At 42.5% G+C, this 20,781-nt stretch overlaps 1 protein-coding gene across 1 annotated transcript; it reads left to right on the top strand.

The window, feature by feature from the left end:
• The first annotated feature begins 293 nt into the window (after positions 1-293).
• On the top strand, positions 294-14,106 carry MRPS21 (mitochondrial ribosomal protein S21). Its single transcript, XM_026486731.4, has 3 exons — positions 294-401; positions 833-948; positions 13,814-14,106. Exons 2-3 carry the CDS (start codon positions 866-868, stop codon positions 13,992-13,994), a joined length of 264 nt encoding a protein of 87 aa, XP_026342516.1. The 5' UTR covers positions 294-401; positions 833-865; the 3' UTR covers positions 13,995-14,106.
• The last annotated feature ends 6,675 nt before the right edge of the window (positions 14,107-20,781 follow it).

The raw sequence follows: 20,781 nt of genomic DNA, 5'->3' as shown, positions 1-20,781 counted from the left end.
GAAGCTTTGCCTATTTCTCTCATTTTCCTTCCAGAAAAAAAAAGGGGGGGAGCTTAAATATTTATTACAGATTTGATAGGATTAGGGGGTACGGAATCGCGCTGACCTTCCCAAAGACCGAAGGATGAGAAAACGAGGAACCTGTTTCGGGCGAATTTAAGGCAACGAATATCTTGCTTTGTCAGGTGTAGAGTCCGGGCTGGAGGCGTGGGGAGTCTGGCGGGGGCCGTGGGAGTGGGGGGCGTGGAGAAGCCAACAACTCCAGCCAGAAAGAAAGCTGCCATGGTTTCCAAGCGGTTTTTCTAGTTCCAGCCTGGATTTCCTCACGCGGCGCAGAAGATGACGTCTTTCCGCTTCCGGCCGCGAGCTCCTTTGCGGCGGCTGGTTCCTGAGGGCGTAGGGTGAGGATTTGGGGATGGGGAAAAGCAAGGTGGCTGTGGCGGGAAGAGAAGCTTGCGCGAGAAAGACCGAGAAAGACTTCGTACCCAACGCCCACCCCAGCCTCTCCTGGGGCGGTGAGCGGTAACTGGAGTAGCCTGTGGCGCGTCCGGATCCTCCCGTGCCCGCCACGTACATCTCCGTGATGACGCCCTGCTACCATCTCTTTTCTTCCCTATGCTAGGGTTGTATTAGAAAAGAGAACTAGGCAGTCTTGATTATGATTAGCTTATGCTTTCCAGGTTATGAAGACTTCTGCGTGCCCCTGTGTCCCTTGTTCCTGGGGACGTTGCTTTTCCAGACTCTGAGTAAGCCACGCGGTAGGGTGTGCATTCTGCTGTGTTTCTCTTTCTTACCTGGTCTCTGTACTTTCCCTTTATCCATTATCCTTTAGATCCTGCAGAGTGAAGATTTAAATTCCAAGGTAATGGCAAAACATCTGAAGTTCATTGCCAGAACTGTGATGGTACAGGAAGGGAACGTGGAAGGTGCATACCGGACCCTGAACAGGTAACGAGAATTGTGCCTGGACAAGCTCTCTTGGGAAGTGCTTGGGTGGTTATTCTCTCCCTTCCCCTGTCGTAGATTGTTCTCAAACCCCCGCCAGCCCAGGTATTCACAGTCACTTGAAACTTTTCAGCCCCTTAGTTTATTATCTTAAAAATGAAGTTTTCCTCAAAACCTAACTGTATGAGGTTTGTTTATACAGAGCCTGAATTGTCTCCCCCAAGACTTAAGGAACCCAAAGGGAAAATGAAAATATAAAGTTTCTGGGAAGCAGGAACGTAGTACATCATAAATAGAAGGTCGAGGGAGGGATGGGTGTAGGGCAAGGCTAATGGAAAGATGAATTCAGTTTTGGGATCTTGGAGAAGCAAGCAAGAGATGGAAAAGTGTATCAGGTTTAGAGGAAGGTTACAGCATAAGCAAAAACATAAAGGTGGAAATGAACTGGGAGTAGAAGAGCTGTTTTGAAAGGTTTTGAATGCTAGACTAAGAGTTGTAGAAGGGCTATAATAAAGAATACCCTACCTTCATACCTTCTTAGGCCAATAGTTCCTTAGTCTGCCCTTACCACTGGTTGTAATGATTTTGACTTTCAGGCTTGCTTCATCATTTTCTTTCCCCAGTGTGAAAGAAACGAATGCTTGTTGAGTTGAATTATCAAAGAATTGTATGAAAGAGATCTTAAGAGAATATATGAGCCTGGCTTAAGGCCAATAAGATGGTAGCTTTATTACACAAGTGAGGGAAGCTTAGGACATGTAAATTACGTTTCTTGGATCACACAATTATTGAATAGTGGAGAGCATAAAACACACCTTTCCTTTGCAGTGTTCTTTGCTTTATGTCACTAGATTGTTTACTAGTTCCTCTGGAAATGTAGACAACTATGGCAGTCATTTTCCAGTTAATAATCTTTATTTGATTGGGTTTATTAGTGGGGTCCTTGGGGACAGAGAGGGTAAATGAAAGAGAAACTAGTTCTTAGCGAAGAGTTTTAAGTGTGGAGTGTTGGGTGGCAGAAGACCATAGTAAATGAGGGCAAAGATGCTGTCAGAAGCTGTGTAATTAGGGGCGCCTGGGTGGCGCAGTCATTAAGCGTCTGCCTTCAGCTCAGGGCGTGATCCCGGCGTTCCGGGATCAAGTCCCACATCGGGCTCCTCCGCTGGGAGCCTGCTTCTTCCTCTGCCACTCCCCTGCTGTGTTCCCTCTCTCGCTGGCTGTCTCTGTCAAATAAATAAATAAAATCTTCAAAAAAAAAAGAAGCTGCGTAATTGAGAAGCAATTGCAGGCTCAAGATGGATTGTGTGTCTTTTATTTATTTTTTATTTATTTATTTGAGATAGAGAGTGAGAGAGCAGGAGCAGGAGAGCAGAGGGAGAGCAAGAAGCAGGCTTTCTGCTGAGCAGGGAGCCCAATGTGGGGCTCGATCCCAGAACCCTGGGATCATGACCCAAGCCGAAGGCAGGTGCTTAACCAACTGAGCCACCCCGGCGCCCCAAGATGTGTGTCTTTTAAAAGGATCTGGTCTTAGGTCAGCCCCATTATCTCATTCTATGTCTGTGCATACCAGTCATATCCTTGCGCAGAAGCTGTTCCCTAAAGATAATCAGTTAGGTACTGTGTGGTAAGATACCATATATCATTTTTTTCTATCGCTGCTCATTCCCAGCTCTTTCCTGTTTCAGACCTAGTGGCATGTCTGTGAGAGGGTCAAAATGTCTAATGACCTTTCTTTGCCCCTATAAGCACAAAATGAATGTCTTTATAGACTCAGTAGCAAATTAGCTAGTGAGATGAAGTACTGAATTTGGGAAAAGGAAGTCTTGCAGATTCCTCCACCCTTTTTCTGATCTTTCCCTGTAAGTCTTTGTGTGATTGATTTTGGTGGATTTAGGTGGGTCTCTTAGCCAGGGTGATTGAGATGTTTGTATTACTGAGGCATGTCAAAGACCAGCTGTTACTTGATGGTGAAACAAATTTCCAGAGGCTTAGCTTTAGCTCCCCTAAACTCCCCTGTTCTAAAATTGGAAATAACAAACAAGCAAAAATTTGATTTTTAAGAAATGAGCTACTTTGTCAAGTAATGAAAAAACAATTTGTTGTGCAGGATTATTTATTGAACCATTTCTTATATTTGTATCAAGAAAGTAGCTACAACTTTAATACTTTTTTTTTTTTTTTTTTTTTTAAAGATTTTATTTATTTATTCGACAGAGAGAGACAGCCAGCGAGAGAGGGAACACAAGCAGGGGGAGTGGGAGAGGAAGAAGCAGGCTCATAGCGGAAGAGCCTGATGTGGGGCTCGATCCCGTAATGCCGGGATCACGCCCTGAGCCGAAGGCAGACGATTAACCGCTGTGCCACCCAGGCGCCCCAACTTTAATACTTTTGACCAAAGTCATGGCTTGAATATAAGACCACAGACCCTCTCTCTGAGTGTTTGGCTCAGTTGGTTGAATGACCATCTCTCTCTTTTTCTTTTTTCTTAAGATTTTGTTTATTTATTTGACAGAGACAGCAAGAGAGGGAACACAAGCAAGGGGAGTGTGAGAGGGAGAAGTAGGCTTCCCACGGAGCAGGAAGCCCGATGCGGGGCTCAATCCCAGAACCCCGGGATCATGACCTGAGCTGAAGGCAGACTCTTTAGCGGCTGAGCCACCCAGGTGCCCCGCAAATGACCATCTCTTGATTGCAGCTCAGGTCATGATCTTGGGGTCATGGAATCGAGCCCTGAGTCAGGCTCTGCACTCAACGGGGAGTCTACTGGAGATTTTCTCTCTCCCTCTCCCCTACCCCCCCAACCCCTGCTTGCATGCACTCTCTCTTTCTCTCTCAAATAAATCTATTTTTTTCAAAGATTTTACTGATTTATTTGATAGAGAGGGAGAGAGAGCACAAGCAGGGGGAGCAGCAGGTGGAGGGAGAGGGCTGAGCAGGGGGAGTGGGAGAGGGAGAAGCAGGCTTCCCGCTGAGGAGGGAGCCTGATGCGGGGCTCGATTCCAGGACCCCGGGATCATCACCTGAGCCAAAGGCAGACACCCAACTGACTGAGCCGCCCAGGTGCCCCTAAAGTAAATAAATCTAAAAAAAAAAAGAGCACAGACCCTGAAGCCAACTGCCTGGTTCAGATAGATCTCAGCTCTGCAATTTATTTGCTGCATGATCTATGGTAAGCTACTTAATGTCTCTCTCTGCCTCAGTTTCTTCATCTGTAAAGTGGAACTAATAGTACCTACCTCTTGGAGTTGATGTGAGGATTAAATTAGTTAATACGGTTAAATTGCTTAGAACAGTGCTTGGCACATGGTAGGCATTGTGTGGTAGCTATGATCGTAAGTTGGAAGTTAGTGTAAGGAAGTTTTACCCTTTTGGTTTTGCTTGCGGGTGATTTGTTTATTTTTTTTATTTGAATGATTAAGAGTTTAGCGTTTTTTTTCTCTGTCTTCCTTGATTATTAGATTATGCTCAAGGTGGCCTGGAGATGAAAAAATGAGAAAATTAAGCTTTATTTTGTCAGGATGATCCAATTTTCTGCTGATACTGGAATGGCTTTTCTTATGGATAGTGATACTTTCCAACCAAGGCTCTTCTATTTAGCCTATTGCTAATCTCATTTTGAAATAATAGCATTTATTCCCTCTGTATGCTCTGCTCGCTTGCTTGCTTGCTTGCTTTTAAGATTTTATTTATTTATTTGACAGAGAGAGAGAGAGAGCTTACGCACGCACATACAAGCAGGGGGAGCGGCAGGCAGAGGGAGAAGCAGGCTTCCCGCTGAGCAGGGAGCCCGATGTGGGACTCAATCCCCGGACCCTGGGACCATGACTGAGCTGAAGGCAAATGCTTAACCAGTTGAGCCACCAGGTGCCCCTGCTCTGCTCCTTCATTTCCATTTCCAGTTACAAAAATTTAAAACCTGATAAACAAATTATTTCTAATTCCTGCCTGAAGGAGTTGATTCTCTTTCCGTTGATGTCAGACCTGAAGAAAGCATTAGGCCTTCTACCTTCTGAGAGAAGACTTTTCTGGTGTTTTTGCCTGGGATCGTACTAATTAACTTAGAACCAAACCTCTATATATCTGCATCTTCCAAAATCCAATATATTTTTATTTTAATCAACATTAGAGTTTTTCTTTTCCTGTTTTTTTTTTCTTTTTTTCATTTTTTCTAAAAATCCTTCCTGATTCCAGATGCAAGTGGGTGGCAGGTGAGGGAAGAATAAATAAATGGCAGAAGGTGAGGCACGTTTGGATTCTTTCTGCCATCTGGCCTGGCCTGGTACTATATCAGTTCTTGTTCTTAGGAATCTGTTTTTACATCCCTCTCTCTTTTTCTTTTTCTTTCTCTTTTTCGTTCGTTCTTCTTTTTGTTAAACAGCAGCCCCATACTTCTTTTAAGATTCTCTTTTTGTAGGTGAAGGGCAGTTTATGCATACTTCTTTCCTAGGTATAAGTGCTAATTTTAGTCAGAAACGGCAGGAGACTGGTCAGTGTGACACCATGTGGTTTTCAGCCCTGGCTACCAATTTAGAATCACCTGGGGAACCTTTAAAAAAAAAAAACTCTTGATGCCAGGGCCCAGCCTGAGACTAAGTCTGGGCAGTGGTGTGTGACCAGCATTTTTAAAAATGTCCCATGTGGACGCCTGGGTGGCTCAGTCGGTTAAGCGTCTGCCTTTGGCTCATGACCCCAGGTCCTGAGATTGAGTCCCACCTCCGGCTCGTTGCTCAGCGGGGAGCCTGCTTCTCCTTCCTCTGCCTGCTGCTCCCCCTGCTTGTGCTCTCTGTCTCTCTCTGTCTTTCTCTCTCTCTCTTGACAAATAAATAAATAAAATCTTGGAAAAAAATTTTTTTAAAATGTCCCAGGACATTTTAATGTTGACCCAGGATTGTAATAACCTTAAGAGCAGAGAGCTGTGCATTTTCATTTGTATATCCCTTGCATTTGCCAAGCGTCTGGCGCATAGAAAGCTCTCAGTTAATGTCTATTTAATAAATGTAAATGTTTCTTTATCTTCTTCAATCTCTTACTTTAGTGTTTGTCAACCTTTCCACTAAAGTATCCTTAACAGCAAAGGAGAGTGAAGGAACTATAGGAGTTCTGTTACTATAAGCAAACATGGAATCTTTTTGAAGTCTCTCTTTTTTTAATTAAGATTTTAGGAGATTTTTTTTTTTTTAATTCATTGCCATTGCATCTGTTCTAGGGCTACTACCTCCACCCCTATTCAAGTTAAAATTGGTGCGCTGGGCAAATGCATCAAATTTATCCAGAGACTTTTATCTCTAGATTATACCCTTGGCACACTGTCAAGTGTCCTAATTAAGAAATGTGGCATTGCTGGGAGCCTGGGTGGCCTGGGTGGCTTGTTTGGTTAAGTGGCAGACTCTTGATTTTGGTTCATGTCATGATCTCGGGGTCCTGGGATCGAGCCCCATGTCAGGCTCCTTGCTTAACGGAGAGTCGGCTTGAGGATTCTCTCTCCCTCACCCTCTCCCTCCACTTCTGGTGTCTCTCGCTCTCTCTCCCCACCCCCAAAATAAATAAATAAATCGTACAGAAAAAAGAAACGTGGCATTACTTTTTCTTCATTTCAGGGATTAAAACACCAATTTAGGAATAGCTTTTGGGGAAAAACTATATATTACTTAAAAAGGAAGGAATGTGATCAAAGGAAGAGGAATAGTTGGAAAGAAAAATGTACAAAAAGGTTCAAGTCCCAGAGACTCAGGGACTGACGTGCAATTATCTCTTCGGCTTCCTTATGAATTTAGAAAATTCATTCTTTGTGGCTGGGATTATCTAGGAAAGCAGTGCAAGACGTGCATGTTGTTGGAGTGCTTGGTGGCTCAGTTGGTTAATAAGCATCTGCCTTTGACTCAGGTCATGATCTCACAATCCTGCGATTGAGCCCTGCATCAGGCTCCCTGCTCACCGGGGAGCCTGCTTCTCCCTCTCCCTCTGCCCCTCCCCCTGGCTGCTTCTCTCTCTCTCTCCCCCTCTCCTCTGAAATAAATAAATAAAATCTTTGAAAGGAAAAAAGAAGAAGTGCACATTGTTGGAAGGTGCCAGGTTGGAGCAAGTGTTACAGTAGTGATTTTTATAGTCTTTCAGGAGGATACTAACTTTGTCAGTTTGCGTTCAGTTTTTAAGAAGCTACATTTCTCTTCCTTTTAATATTGGAGTATTAGATATATATGCTATAAATTTTATTTAGCTTAAGGGGGAGAAAATGGACAAATATCTTGCTCTTAGAATAATTTTCTAGGCAAGGACTTTTAAGCATGAAAATGTGAGCCAGCTAGTTCTGGAGTATCGTAGTCTTCCTGTCTGTCAAACACATTTTCTGATGCACTTTTCTTATTTTTCTCTGCTTTTTCTTAATGTCCTCTCTGGCCACCTTTTATGTATTACACCTTTTCTGTATTCTGTATTACATCCTGGGCTTCCCCTTGTCTCTCCCAGCTTTCTGATGGTCGGTATTTTAAAAATTAGTTGCATGTCCTGTGGTCTAATTACAACAGTAGGCAGGAGAGCAAATGAGATAAGAGGGAGGTGGTTAAAGCTTTGGCGTGTTTGGAGCACAAAGACAGTCTTAAAAAGGAAACAGCCAATGAGACCACCACAAAATGCTTGTTATATAACCAAGGGCCCTCATTCCTGCCCTGGGATGAGGAGATGGAGAGTGGGGGTTGTTAGGAAGCCCTGTATGACTGGCTGGCCCCCAAGCAAGGAAAGGCAAGCACACTGAAAGTGGGCCCCGTTGACTTCTTTTATTCCCGGTAGGGGAGCTTCTGGGCCCAGCGAGTCCTTGTGCATATATGTTATCCTGATGTAGACTGGCTACGCTGACATGTGAATTTGCCACTTCCAACCTGCCCCAGCCCAGGCAGCTCAGCTCCTTTTACATAATCTGATGAATTTAAGTAAAATTGGCCACTAATTTCTCCTTCAGTGTTAGGTTGCCAAGCGCCCCAACTCCAAGCTGATCTGTTTACTCTGAAGCTCTTGGTCTGCTAGTCCTTGAACTACCTTTGGAAGCAGAAGCATCATTAGTAACACCTCTGTATTTACTTCATTGGTTCTACAAAGCTCTTTCTGCATCCTTTTTTATTAGAAGTGAGTTGAGTAGATGCCTCTACTATAGGGACTTTGGAGCTTTTGAAGGTAATCTGCTTTTTTAGGATAACTGGAAAGAACGGGGTAAGGATGAGCTAGAGTAGTTAGAACCATCCAGGGACCCCATCATTTAGCAACCCCATCATTATGTTGGGGACCGTGATCTTTTCATTCTTTCCCTTCCTCTACTCTTAGATCCTTCTGTTACTTTTCTCTTATTTTGCTTTTTTTTTAAATAAAGATTTTATTTATTTATTTATTTGACAGAGAGACACACAGTGAGAGAGGGAACACAAGCAGGGGGAGTGGGAGAGGGAGAAGCAGGCTTCCCACTGAGCAGGGACCCCGATGAGGGGCTCGATCCCAGGACCCTGAGATCATGACGTGAGCCGAAGGCAGATGCTTAAGCAACTGAGCCACCCAGGCACCTCTGTTTTGCTTTTTTTTTGCCTGACCACACAGGCATTTACTTGGTAAGGTGATAACTTTTTTTTTTTTTTAAGATTTTATTTATTTATTTGACATAGAGAGTGAGAGAGAGAGCATGAGCAGGGGGGCAGAGGGACAGGGAGAAGCAGGATCCCCTCTGAGCAGGGAGCCCTGAGGTGGGACTCGATCCCAGGACCCTGAGATCATGACCTGAGCCAAAGGTAGACGCTTAACCGACTGAGCCACCCAGGCACCTGGTAAGGTGATCATTTCTGTTTCAAACTCTAAAATTCCAGTAGGATACCTAACTGAGTATATGTCTAAACTCCCTCTTCCTTTTGCAGTTTTCTTTCATCGCACTTTTAAGCTGTCTTTGTCAAAAATAAATAAACAAACAGTCTTTGTCATTCCAGTAGGATCCTCTTCCTAGTGAAGTCATATCCAGTGTCCCTGTTTTTTTAATAGTCTCTCTCAGACCCAGTTTCCATGTCCTTTTTATATTATGTATCCAATCTTTTTCTTTCCGAGACTTTTCTGTTATCTAATGTACTAGACTAGTCCAAAACATGGCCTTTATTAGACAGCAGTAAACAAGATCTAGACAAATAAAGGCTTAGATCTTTGGATCATTCCTTTCCCACAGTGTGCCATATCTTTTTGGCTCCCATCTTTTTATCTGGATTCTACTTCTAGCTCCATTTTGTGATCTTGGGCAGGTTATCCGCTCTGGACTCCTGGTTCCTACTCTGTAAAAAGATGACATTGCCTGCTTCTTTAATTTTATAGGATTGTATTAGGATCATGAATGTGAAAATGCTGTCTAAACTCTAATGTGCCATCATAGGAAAGGTAACATTAATGAGGCTTTCTGAGTTATTTTTCCCAAAAACTGTGTCTATTATAAAGTCACTTCATCCACTGAGCTGTGGACATTTGTTGGTCGCCGAGAAGATCCATTTTTATCCTATATTTACAGATACTGTTTGCCAAGCCTTATGTTAAATATAAAAATGAATTCATTTAAAAAAATGAACACAAAATAATTTCTAACCTTAGAAAGCACACACCCCAATAAGGGAGATTTTATTTATTTATTTATTTATTTGAGACAATGCGAGCAGGGGGAGCGGGAGGGGAGAGGACCTCAAGCAGACTCTGTGCTGAGTGCAGAGCCTGACTCAGGGCCCCGTCCCAGGACCCTGAGACCTGAGCCAAAATCAAGAGTCGGGTGCTTAACCGACTGAGCCACTTAGGCACTCCAGCAATCTGTGTTTTAATGGGATTTTTGGGAGACGGCTGCAGGCTGAAGTTTGAGGACCACTGTGCTTTGGGAACCGAAGGAAGGAGTGATCACACTCTATTGTAATTCTGGTATAATTATCTTTTTTACTAGACTACAAGGGTAGGGAAGCATGTCTAAGTTTGTTTTCTGTCCTCAGCATTTAACACAACGTCTGGTACCAAGTTGGGATTCCATAAACATTTATTGATTAAATGATCAGTTAAATGTTTATTTCTGTAATCCAAGTACAAGATGATAAGGACCATAGTTAGAGCTGTGGCCATAGGAAAGGAGAGAAGGAAGAGATGTAAAGTTATAGAATTCTCGGGTTATAGAATTTATGGGATATGTTAAGTGTGGATGTAGGAAATAAAAGGGAAGGCCTAGTCCAGGAACATGCTGATATTTTTAGCTTGAGTAATTGGTGATGTCATTAATAGTATAGAGGTGGAAAAATAGATTTTAGGAGGAGACAATAACTTTGGTCTTTGTAGGGTTTTTTGTGTGTTTGTTTTTTAAATGTACAGAACTTTATTACTCAGAAATGCGAACCATCATCTGAGTTTTCAGTGAGTCATAATCACTGATCATAGATCATGGTCTTTGTAGGTTTTGAGGCAATTGGAAATAACAGTCTAGCTCTAAAGTAAGGTTGGGACTAGAGGTAAAGATTCAGGAGTCAGCAGTGTCTGTGTCAGTTCTCAGGTGGGGCTCTGTATTAGAATTACCTGGGAGTCTTTTCAAACATTTCTAGTGCTAGAATAATTCCGTAATTCTATGCTAGAGCAATTAAATCAGAATCTTTGAGGAATGGGGCCCAGGAATCAGTACTTTTTTTTTTTTTTTTAACATTCACTTATTTGGGAGAGCGAGCGTGTGCGTGCAGAACGCGTGAGTTCTGCGCAAAGTGGGGGGAGGGGCAAAGGAAAGAATCTCCAAGCAGACTCCCGCTGAGCATGGAGCCCTTGTGCAGGGCTTGATCCCAGGACCCCGAGATCATGACCCAAGCCGAAACCAAGAGTTGGCTGCTCAACTAACTGAGCCATCCAGGCGCCACCCCAGGAAGCAGTACTTTTTTAAAACCTTTTAGGGGATGATTTCATTGTGCATTAGTGTTGAGGCTCACTGGTAAAAGTTAAGGAAGTCATGTAGAACCAGAAAGAAGGAGGTTTTTAGTCAGAATCTGGAGGAATACCGGGGCTCCTGGGTGGCTCAGTCGTTAAGCATCTGCCTTCGGCTCAGGTCATGGTCCCAGGGTCCTGGGATCAAGCCCTGTGTGGGGCTCCCTGCTTAGCAGGAAGCCTGCTTCTCCTTCTCCCACTCCCCCTGCTTGTGTTCCCTCTCTCGCTGTCTCTCTCTCTGTGTCAAATGAATAAATAAAATCTTAAAAAAAAAAAAAGGAATCTGGAGGGATACCAACATTTAAGAGTAAATTAAGGAATAAGGGTAGCAAAGGTGGGCTAGGATGCGGAGTCTTTTAGTCTTTGGTGCCTTACTTCTCTATCGTAAGATTCTGGTGTTGGATCCACATGACTTCTGGGCATGACTGTGTTCCAGTAGATCCCGAATTATCTGCTTCTCCTGCTTCTGGGAATTTGCAGCAATTCCCTTGCCTCCTGTCTTCCTACCACTAACACCTAGACAAACTGATTTATACAAATATGATTTTCTAGTAGCCTATAAAGCATTCTTGATATTAAATAGCAGGAACCTGGGAGGGGATCCCATAGGACAGTGATTCACATTTGTATTCACAGTCTATTCACATTTGTATTCACAGTCTATGCACATTTGTAATTTACCCAAAGCTCACATCTTTTCAAGTTCACGTTCAGTCTGTAGTTGTTATCTCGGGCTTTGTGGTATAACATAGCAGCAACAAATAGGGCTTCTCACTGAGCAGAAGTAGCTGGTGGTTTCTCTTATTTTGATTTTCTTTTTCCTCTATCCCCCTTCTTCCACTTAACCTCCTTATCTCCAACTGTGTTTGTGACTTACTTTTTACCTGTAATGAAAGAAAGAGTGAGCAGAAAAGGGGCCATGTAAACAATGCCAGAAATGGAGGGAAACAGCAGCAGATGCCTCTAGACCTCCTTAGGACCAACTGGTGATGTGATTAAGAGGAAGCAACAAATTACAGATTGGAGCCAGAGTTCTCAGGAGCCTACGGATTGAGTAGTTGATAGAATAAGCTCCAATGTCTTTGTGGAAGAACAAAGAGGTAAGTTTGAGTTAGATGTGTTATAAATCCAACAAGAGTACCCCATGACCCAGCAATTGCACTACCAGGTATTTAACCGAAGGATACAGAAATACAGGTTCAGAGGGGTACATGCACCCCAATGTTTATAGCAGCATTATCAACAATAGTCAAACTATGGAAAGAGCCCAGATGTCCATGGACTGGTGAATGGATAAAGATTGGGGGGGGGGGGTGTTTCTCAAAAAGAATGAGATCTTGCCATTTGCAATGATGTGGGTGGAGCTAGAACATATTATGCTAAGTGAAATAAGTCAGTCAGAGAAAGACAGATACCATATGATTTCACTTGTGAAATTTTTTTTTAAGTTTTTTTTTTAAAGATTTTATTTATTTATTTGAGAGAGAGAGAGAGAGCCAGCGAGAGAGGGAACACAGGCAGGGGGAGTGGGAGAGGAAGAAGCAGGCTCTCAGCGGAGGACCCTGATGTGGGGCTCAATCCCAGGACTCTGGGATCACTCCCTGAGCCGAAGGCAGACGCTTAACGACTGCGCCACCCAGGCACCCCGACTCATATGTGGAATTTAAGAAACAAAACAGATGACCATATAGGAAGGGAGAAAAAAAGAGAGAGAGGGAAGCAAACCATGAGACTCATTGTATAGAGAACAAACAGGGTTGATGGAAGGAAGTGGGCAAGGAATGGGCTAAGTGAGTGATGGATGTTAAGGAGGGCACTTGTGATGAGCACTGGGTGTTATATGTAAGTGATGAATCATTAAATTCTACTCCTGAAACCAATATTATACTAATTGTTAACTAACTAGTATTTCAATAAAAATTTGAAAAGAAAAAAAATATCCAGCAAGAGGAACTGCATTGAAAGGAATTGGGTAGGCAGGAAAAAACAGAGCGAGCTCAATTTTATAGACGCTTAAAGATTAATAAAACGTGGTTTCTTCCTTCACAGATTTTCAGTCTAATGAGGGAGACATTTGTATAAATAACTAACAGAGTGGAGGAATGAAATAATTACTAAGTAGGTATACAATAATAGAAATGATTTTCTCTAAGAAGATGAGAAACCTTTTTGGAGACGTGGCATCTAGGTTTGGCATCAAAAAGATGAGGAAAATTTTACTCAGAAGGTTGGCAACTGGAGGTGGAGGTGGCATTCTAGATTGAGGAAGCAGGGTGAATAAAGACTTGGTATCAGAGTGTGTTCAGGAAATAGTCAGCAAAGTAGTGTGGTTGGAGCATGTGGTACCTGGGGAACTGTTGGGTGAGGCTACTGATACTCCCATTTGTATCATTGGTTTGATAAAGGCCTCTTCTTTCCTTGTATTAAGTAGGCCCAGGGATCTCTCAAGCCTACAGACTTCAGCTGTATCAGTTAAACTATAGGGATGGGGGAGCATTTGCCACTAAGGACTAAGTAGGAGTCACCCCTAGTGATTTGTTTTTCCTACTACAAATGAATGACCCCGTCCGAAGATTCTGAAATGATCGCTTGGTTGAGAATCACTGCCATAGAGCCACTGTTCTTAAGGACTGTGTCACATCCCTCAGGTGTGCTGTGGGAGAATAAAGGTTGAAAATATGACCCTGACTATAAACCCCCCAAGAGCAAGGACTGTGTAATTAATTGCTTTGTTATTTCCCACAAATTCCTGTTTGGGGCCTCTATAGGTAGGCAATTAATGCTATGCAACCACCATTTCCCTTTATAATTTTTATAGACACCAGTCATTTGGTCAGTTGACTTCTGGCCATCTCTGGAATTGGAAAAGAATAATAATGAGCCCAGGTTTCTAACTTTATTGCCTCCCTTTATACAGAATCCTCACCATGGATGGGCTCATCGAGGACATTAAGCGACGGCGGTACTATGAAAAGCCTTGTCGCCGACGACAGCGGGAAAGCTATGAAACCTGTCGGCGGATCTACAACATGGAAATGGCTCGAAAGATCAACTTCTTAATGCGAAAGAATCGGCCGGATCCATGGCAGGGCTGCTGAGGCCTGTGGATAGTAGGCCCAATATGAAAATCCCTATCCAGCTGTCTCTTTTCTTTCTCCAGTCCCATTTTCTCTTACCTCTCTTATAATAAATTCAATCACGTATATGCAAGAAGGCCTGCATATGTATAGAAACAATCCCATAGTTAACAGTGGACCCTCTCTTTTATTATGTGAAAGAGAAACTAAGTCAAAAAGTAGTCAAGAAGTAGAGTGGTGGTTGCCAAGGGCTGGTTGGAACTGGGGAATGGGGAATTAGTGTTTAATGGGTACAGAATCTCAGTTGGGGAAGCTGAAAAAGTTCTAGAGACAGATGGTGATGATACTTGCACAGCAATATGAATGTACTTGATGCCACTGAACTGTGCACTTAAATGGTGAAAATGGCAAATTTTATGTATATTTAGCTATAATAAAATGTTTTTAAGTAATCTAGGAGAGGTGAGGAACTTTTCTAAAATGTAGTGGAATATATCTACCATTTTTTAAAAGATTTTATTTATTTGAGATAGAGCATGAGCAAGCAAGAGTGAGCGAGAGAACGTGGTGGGGGGCGTGCGGTGTAGAGGGAGAGGGAGAAGCAGGCTCCACACTGAGCAGGGGGTCCGATACGGGGATTGATCCCAGGACCCTGGATCATGACCTGAGCCGAAGGCAGACACTTAACCGACTGAGCCACCCAGGCGCCCCATATCTACCACTTCCTACTCAATTCTTATGAAACCCAAAGCAAGACATTATTGGAAAAGCATCTGTTACTCTTTACTGAACTGTCCCTTCGCACCAACTGTTAGATCAAAGAAGAGGCATCTGTATTTGGAATGAATTTTGCTACTGAAACACCCATCAACCAGACTAGAGTGCTGGAATCCTTATCCAGAGGCATCCTTAAGACAAATCTAACATTCACTCCTGTTTTCTGTCTTTCCTTTAGTTTTCCTAAAGAAGGCTAATGAAGGGATAGTGGAGAAGAAATCAATAGGTGGAGGGTAGAAAAAGAAGGAATGGGTGAGTATTAAGAGATATAAGGGCTAGAAATATTTATAACAGTGATTCTCAAAGTGTGGTCCTGAGATCAGCAGTATCAACATCACCCAGTTAATTGGTTGGAATGCAAATTCTGGGACCTACTTTAGACTTTCTGAATTGGAAGTTGGAGTTAGAGCCCAGTAATCTATTTTAACAAGGCCTGCAGGTGATTCTGGTGCCTGCTAAAGTTTGAGAACCCCTGCCCCATCCTAGTCAAAGTGGTTTCCAGGCAGAGGTCCCCACTGTCACCCCTACTCTGCTCAACAGGCATTCTTGGGTATGTGATCTCTGTGGGAAGACTAGCCTCTGCTTCCTCTCCTGCTGTTTCTTTTGGCCTTGCTCCCCTGACAGCCACACTGCTAGTAGAAGGAGAGTTGGTGCCATCCCCTGTAGGAGAACACAGTGGGTAGGTGGAGTGACTAGCCCCTCTCTCCTCACCAAGGCTCCAGCCCTCAGTATGGTGTTTAAAAAGGACTTGACAGCAGGGGCGCCTGGGTGGTTCAGTTGTTAAGCGTCTGCCTTCGGCTCAGGGCTTGATTCTGGAGTCCTGGGATCGAGCTCCACATCAGACTCCTCCGTTGGGAGCCTGCTTCTTCCTCTCCCACTCCCCCTGCTTGTGTTCGCTTTCTCGCTGGCTGGCTGTCTCTGTCAAATAAATAAATAAGATCTTTTAAAAAAAGACATAACAGCGGACTGCCAAGCACCCTGTCTCTCCTGTTTACTAGTGTCCAAACACTGCCCCCTTGTGGAGTAGCTGCGTGAAATCCGATTTCTCTGGTCTTAATTTCAGTCTTTTCAATATCGTTTCTCACAGTTATACTTATTGATAGGCAGGCGTGCATGAAGAGATGCTGGAATCGCGGTTCCTTGCTTTTCAGGGCTTGATCATCTTTCTTACCCTCATCAGTAAAGCCCATGGTGAATAAAGCATATTATAGGGCACGGCATAGAAGTAGCTTAGAAATAGAAGATCTGGTCCTTGCCCTCCAGAAACTTACATTGTGGTTGGAGAAATTCTATATCCAGACAGTGTTCAATTTTGTTCCTTTGTACAACCTCATTTTCAAGTTAGACATTGATACTTCTGAATCCCTTTTCAATCTCTGAATTTTGTCTTTAATGTATCACTTTTGAGTGACTTTGAGCCATGGTATTGTTTCACCTCCTGCCGGTTTCTGCTGCTGAAGAGTAAGGGCCTGGCCTTTGCCAAAATGGTAAGGGATGTTTGCGATGGTAGAGCCACGCCTGTTCCTTGGCAGTATTCCTCTGAGATTACAGTTGCTCCTAGGCTCCCTCCGAAATATCAAGGAGTGGCTTAAGATCTGGAATTTCCTTCATCTCTGAAATTATCCCCTGCTTGCTCTAGTCATTTTCCTGACCATTGCTCATGTGCCCCAGATTAGTGAACAGTGATGGGTTTTAGGAGATAGCTAGTTGAGAGGCCTCTTGTATAAAGGGTACGGTAATTGGCTGGCTGCCTGAAGTCCAGTCAGTTTGTGCTGTCATGGCAGGGAAAAAGACCTCCACTCCCTCCTCTGAGAAGCTAGAAGGTACCTCATGGTTATATAATGAATAGGAATGTCCAGTCCTTCTATCCCTGCCTTGGGTTCAAGAGAGGGGTGGTTTAGTGTTTGACCCAGTTGTAGAATGATAGATGCGGTACTTCCTATCCTGATCTTAGGCACCTGTGACATTTCTTAGATGTCCACTGGGTTTCCTCTGACAGGTCCATTCCAATCATAATTTAAGGATCTTATAATGTTTAGTGCTCCTGAAACAGGTATCCCTTTTAAATTGGGACTCTGTTGTGAAACTTTGACATTGTACTTTAAAGTTTTCAGAAGTACATAAAGTATGAAATGAGAGTTTGCCTCTATGTTAACTGAAAACATTAAGGAGTAGTAACTCACTGAATACTAACAAAATAAAGTAATAATGGAGTGATATGTTAAATGTAGGTGTTTGAAGGGAGATGAAAATATTGGGACTTCCACTATGTGCCAGTTATCTTACACATGTAGTTTTTTACTTATATCTGGATTTAATCATGATCTTGGCAAATTAACATAAAATCTAGTTTCCTTATAAAATGAGAATAATTGTATTTAGGGGTTTGTGGTGAGGATTAAATGAGATCATGCATGTCAAATGCTCAGCATGGTTTCTGGCACACAGAACTTAAATCTTAGCAATAATCCCTCAGTTGTGCCAGACAGAAGCCTGATCATTGAGTCCTCCTCCACACTCAACCATCACTAGCATCCACTTAATTCCTGTCTTGAGGACTAACTGCCTACAACCTGAGTCCCAGCTCCCTTCTGGATTACAACTCTGGATTACAACAGTCATTTAACCATTTTGCATCAGTGTTGCCTGGCCTTCAATCCCTCCACACTTCCTAAGGTGGAAATGATTGTTCTAGAATGCAACCTTGATCATTTCACTTCCCTGCTTAAGTAGGTAATTGGTTCCCATTTTTTTTTTTTTAAGATTTTATTTATTTATTTGAGAGAGACAGAGTGAGAGAGAGATCTCGAGCAAGGGGGAAGGGTAGAGGGAGAAGCAGACTCCCCAGGAGCAGGGAGCCTGATGCGGGACTTGATTCCAGGACCCTGGGACCATGACCTCAGCCGAAGGCAGCCGCTTAACTGACTGAGCCACCCAGGTGACCCAGTAGTAGTTTATTTCTGTAATTTGTTGTAATGTATTACTTATTTGCCTTTCTCCCTCCATTAGATTTTCAGTTACCTGGAGGTCTTTGTTGTTGTTTGTTTGGTTTTTTTTTTGAACCACTGTATTCCCAGTGCCCAGCATTTAAATGCTCAATAAATGGGGCACCTGAATGGCTCAGTTGGTTGAGCATCTGACTCTTGATTTCAGCCTCGGGTCATGATCATCAGGTCTTGGGATTGAGCTCCACGTTTGGTGGGGCGTCTGCTTGAAATTCTCTCCTGCTGCCCTCCCCCCCTAAAATAAAGAAATCTTTAAAAAAATAAATGCTCGATAAATTTTTTTTAAAGATTTTTTTAAGGCCTCTCTACACCCAGCGTGGGGCTCAAAAGTTAACCCCTAGATCAAGAGTCACATACTCTACTGACTAAGCCGGCTAGGCACCCCTCAATAAATATTTCTTGAAGGAACATGTGACAGTAGCAATGATCAATTGAGTCTTACTGTGTGTCTGGCACTGTACTATTTCTTTATTGAAACAATATATACATAACGTGAAGTTTACTGTTTAAACCATTTTTAAGTGTACAATTTAGTGGCATTAAGTACTTGCACAATGTTGTGTGACTATCACAACTATCTATTTCCAAAACTTTTTCACCACTTGAAACAAAGTCAGTCATCATTAAGTAATAATTCCCCACCCCTCCTCTCCACAGCCCTTGGTAGCCTCTATTCTACTTTCTATTTGTCTATTCTAGATCCTCCTATATGTGGAATCATACAATATTTATCCTTTTGTGTCTGGTTTATTTCACTTAACATATTTTCAGGGTTTATCCATGTTGTAGCATGTATCAGAAGTCCATTCCTTTTAATGGCTGAGTAATCCGTTGTACATATGTACCACATTTTGTTTATCCATTCATTTTTTTTTTTTTTTTTTAGATTTTATTTATTTGAGAGAGAGAGCGCTCAAGGGAGAAAGCACACTCATGAGCTGGGGTGGGAGAGGAGAGGGAGAAGCAGGCTCCCCGCTGAGCGGGGAGCTGGATCCCAGGACTCCGAAGGCAGACGCTTAACTGAGCCACCCAGGCGCCCCATTTATCCATTCATATGTCAGTGGACACTTGGCGTTGCTTCTACTTTTTAGTTATTTTGAATAATGGGTGTGAACATGGGTGTTCAAATATCTCTTTGACACCCTGCTTTCAGTTCTTTTGGGTGTTTACCCAGAAGGAAAATTGCTGGATCCTATGGTAATTCTATTTTTAATTTTTTGAGAAACCGCCATACTGTGTTCCATAGCAGCTACACCACTTTACATTTCCACTACCAGTGCACAGGGTTCTAGTTTCTCCCAACCCCCCCACCCTGTTTCTTTATATCCTCACTAACACTTGTTATTTTCGGGGAGGGGGGTTGTTTGTTTGTTTTTAGTAGGCTCCACACGCAGCGTGGAGCCCAGCGTGGAGCTTGAACTCACGACTCTGAGATCAAGAGTCAGACGCTTAACTGACTGAGCCACCCAGGCGCCCCTGTTTTGTTTTTAGATTTTTGTGATAGTAGTCATTCCAGTGCGTGTGAGGTGATATCTCCTTGTACATTTTTTTTCCTTGTGGGTTTTGATTTGCTTTTCTCTGATGACTGATGATGCTGAGCATCTTTTCATGTGTTTATTGGCCATTCATACATCTTTGACGAAATGTGTATTCAAGTCCTTCGTGAACCATTTTTGAATTGGGTTGTGTTTTGTAAGTTGTTGAGTTACAACAGGAGTTCTTTATGCACTCTGGGATATTAACCACTGATCAGATATATGACTCACAAATATTTTCTCCTATTCTGTGGACTGTCTTTTCATTCTCTGTATAGTGTCTTTTGATGCACAAAAGTGTTAATTTTGATGAAGTCCAATTTATCTATTTTTTGCTGTTGTTACATGTGTTTTTGGTACCATAGCCAAGAAATCACTGCCAAATTTGATGTCATGAAGATTTCCCCTTGTTTTCTTCTACAAATTTTATAGTTTTTGTCCTTAGGTTTAGGTCTTTGATCCATTTTGTGTAATTTTTGTATATGATGTGCAGAATGGGTCCAACTTTATTCTATGCATGTGGATACCCAGTTTTTTCTGCACCATTTGTTGAACAGACTGTCCTTTCCCTATTGAATGGTCCTGGCATCCTTGTCAAAAACCAACTGGCCATTATGTGAGGTTTATTTCTGTGCTCTCTATTCTGTTTTGTTTGGTCTACATGGCTGTCCTTTATGCCGGGACCACAGTAACTGTGTTTTATACATTGCATTTAATCCTCGCAATGGTCTTTTGAAGTAGAGAATGTTATTATTTTATAATTGAGGAAACAACCTCAGAAAAGTTAATTACCTGAAGGAATCATAGCTAGTAACTGGGAGACTAAGGATTTAAACCCAGCCAATTCCAAGCATTAGAAATAAAATCAGTTCCTAGAAAACATTTCCCTCTGGGGAATTGAATCCAGATAGTTAAAAGCACTGAAACAGAATAAACTTAAAACTGCAGAGTTGGAATCATTAACCCATTCAGCAGACTTTGAGTGAATATTCTGAGAGACATTGGTGTTAGGTGCTATAGGTAAAATGGGGAAGCTGAGGCATGAATAACTTGAGTGACGTGTTGGAGCTCCTTCAATTTGTTACTCAAAACCAAGCTTTATTCATTTACGTCATGCTGCACCATCAGGGAAGGTGGGTCTTGGTATGTATTTCTTATACTTCTTTAAAGCCAGCCTTTAGAAACAAAGATCTTAACTTCCCTGGGACATTCTAATAACCTCCCTAGAGAATAACTGCATTTTTTCTGGTGAGCCTATCATCTGAGAAGACACCCTGGAATTTTAGTTTCTGTAGTTTGTAATCTGATATAGCAGAATAGTTTATTTATCATCTATGAAACTGTACCATAATATTGGATGTGTTTTTTCCATGCTATACTTTGCCCACATACATGCTTTTCAGAAGCAGTGGTTTAAAGGGTCAGTAAAGTTTAGAGCCTCATTTTGAAGAAAGGGAAAAATACAGGCTTACTGATAGAATGAGAGAACCA

This window comes from Ursus arctos, unplaced genomic scaffold (genome assembly GCF_023065955.2).
Source record: "Ursus arctos isolate Adak ecotype North America unplaced genomic scaffold, UrsArc2.0 scaffold_12, whole genome shotgun sequence".
Classification (NCBI taxonomy): Eukaryota; Metazoa; Chordata; class Mammalia; order Carnivora; family Ursidae; genus Ursus; species Ursus arctos.
This window is presented reverse-complemented; position numbering and strand designations above follow the sequence as displayed.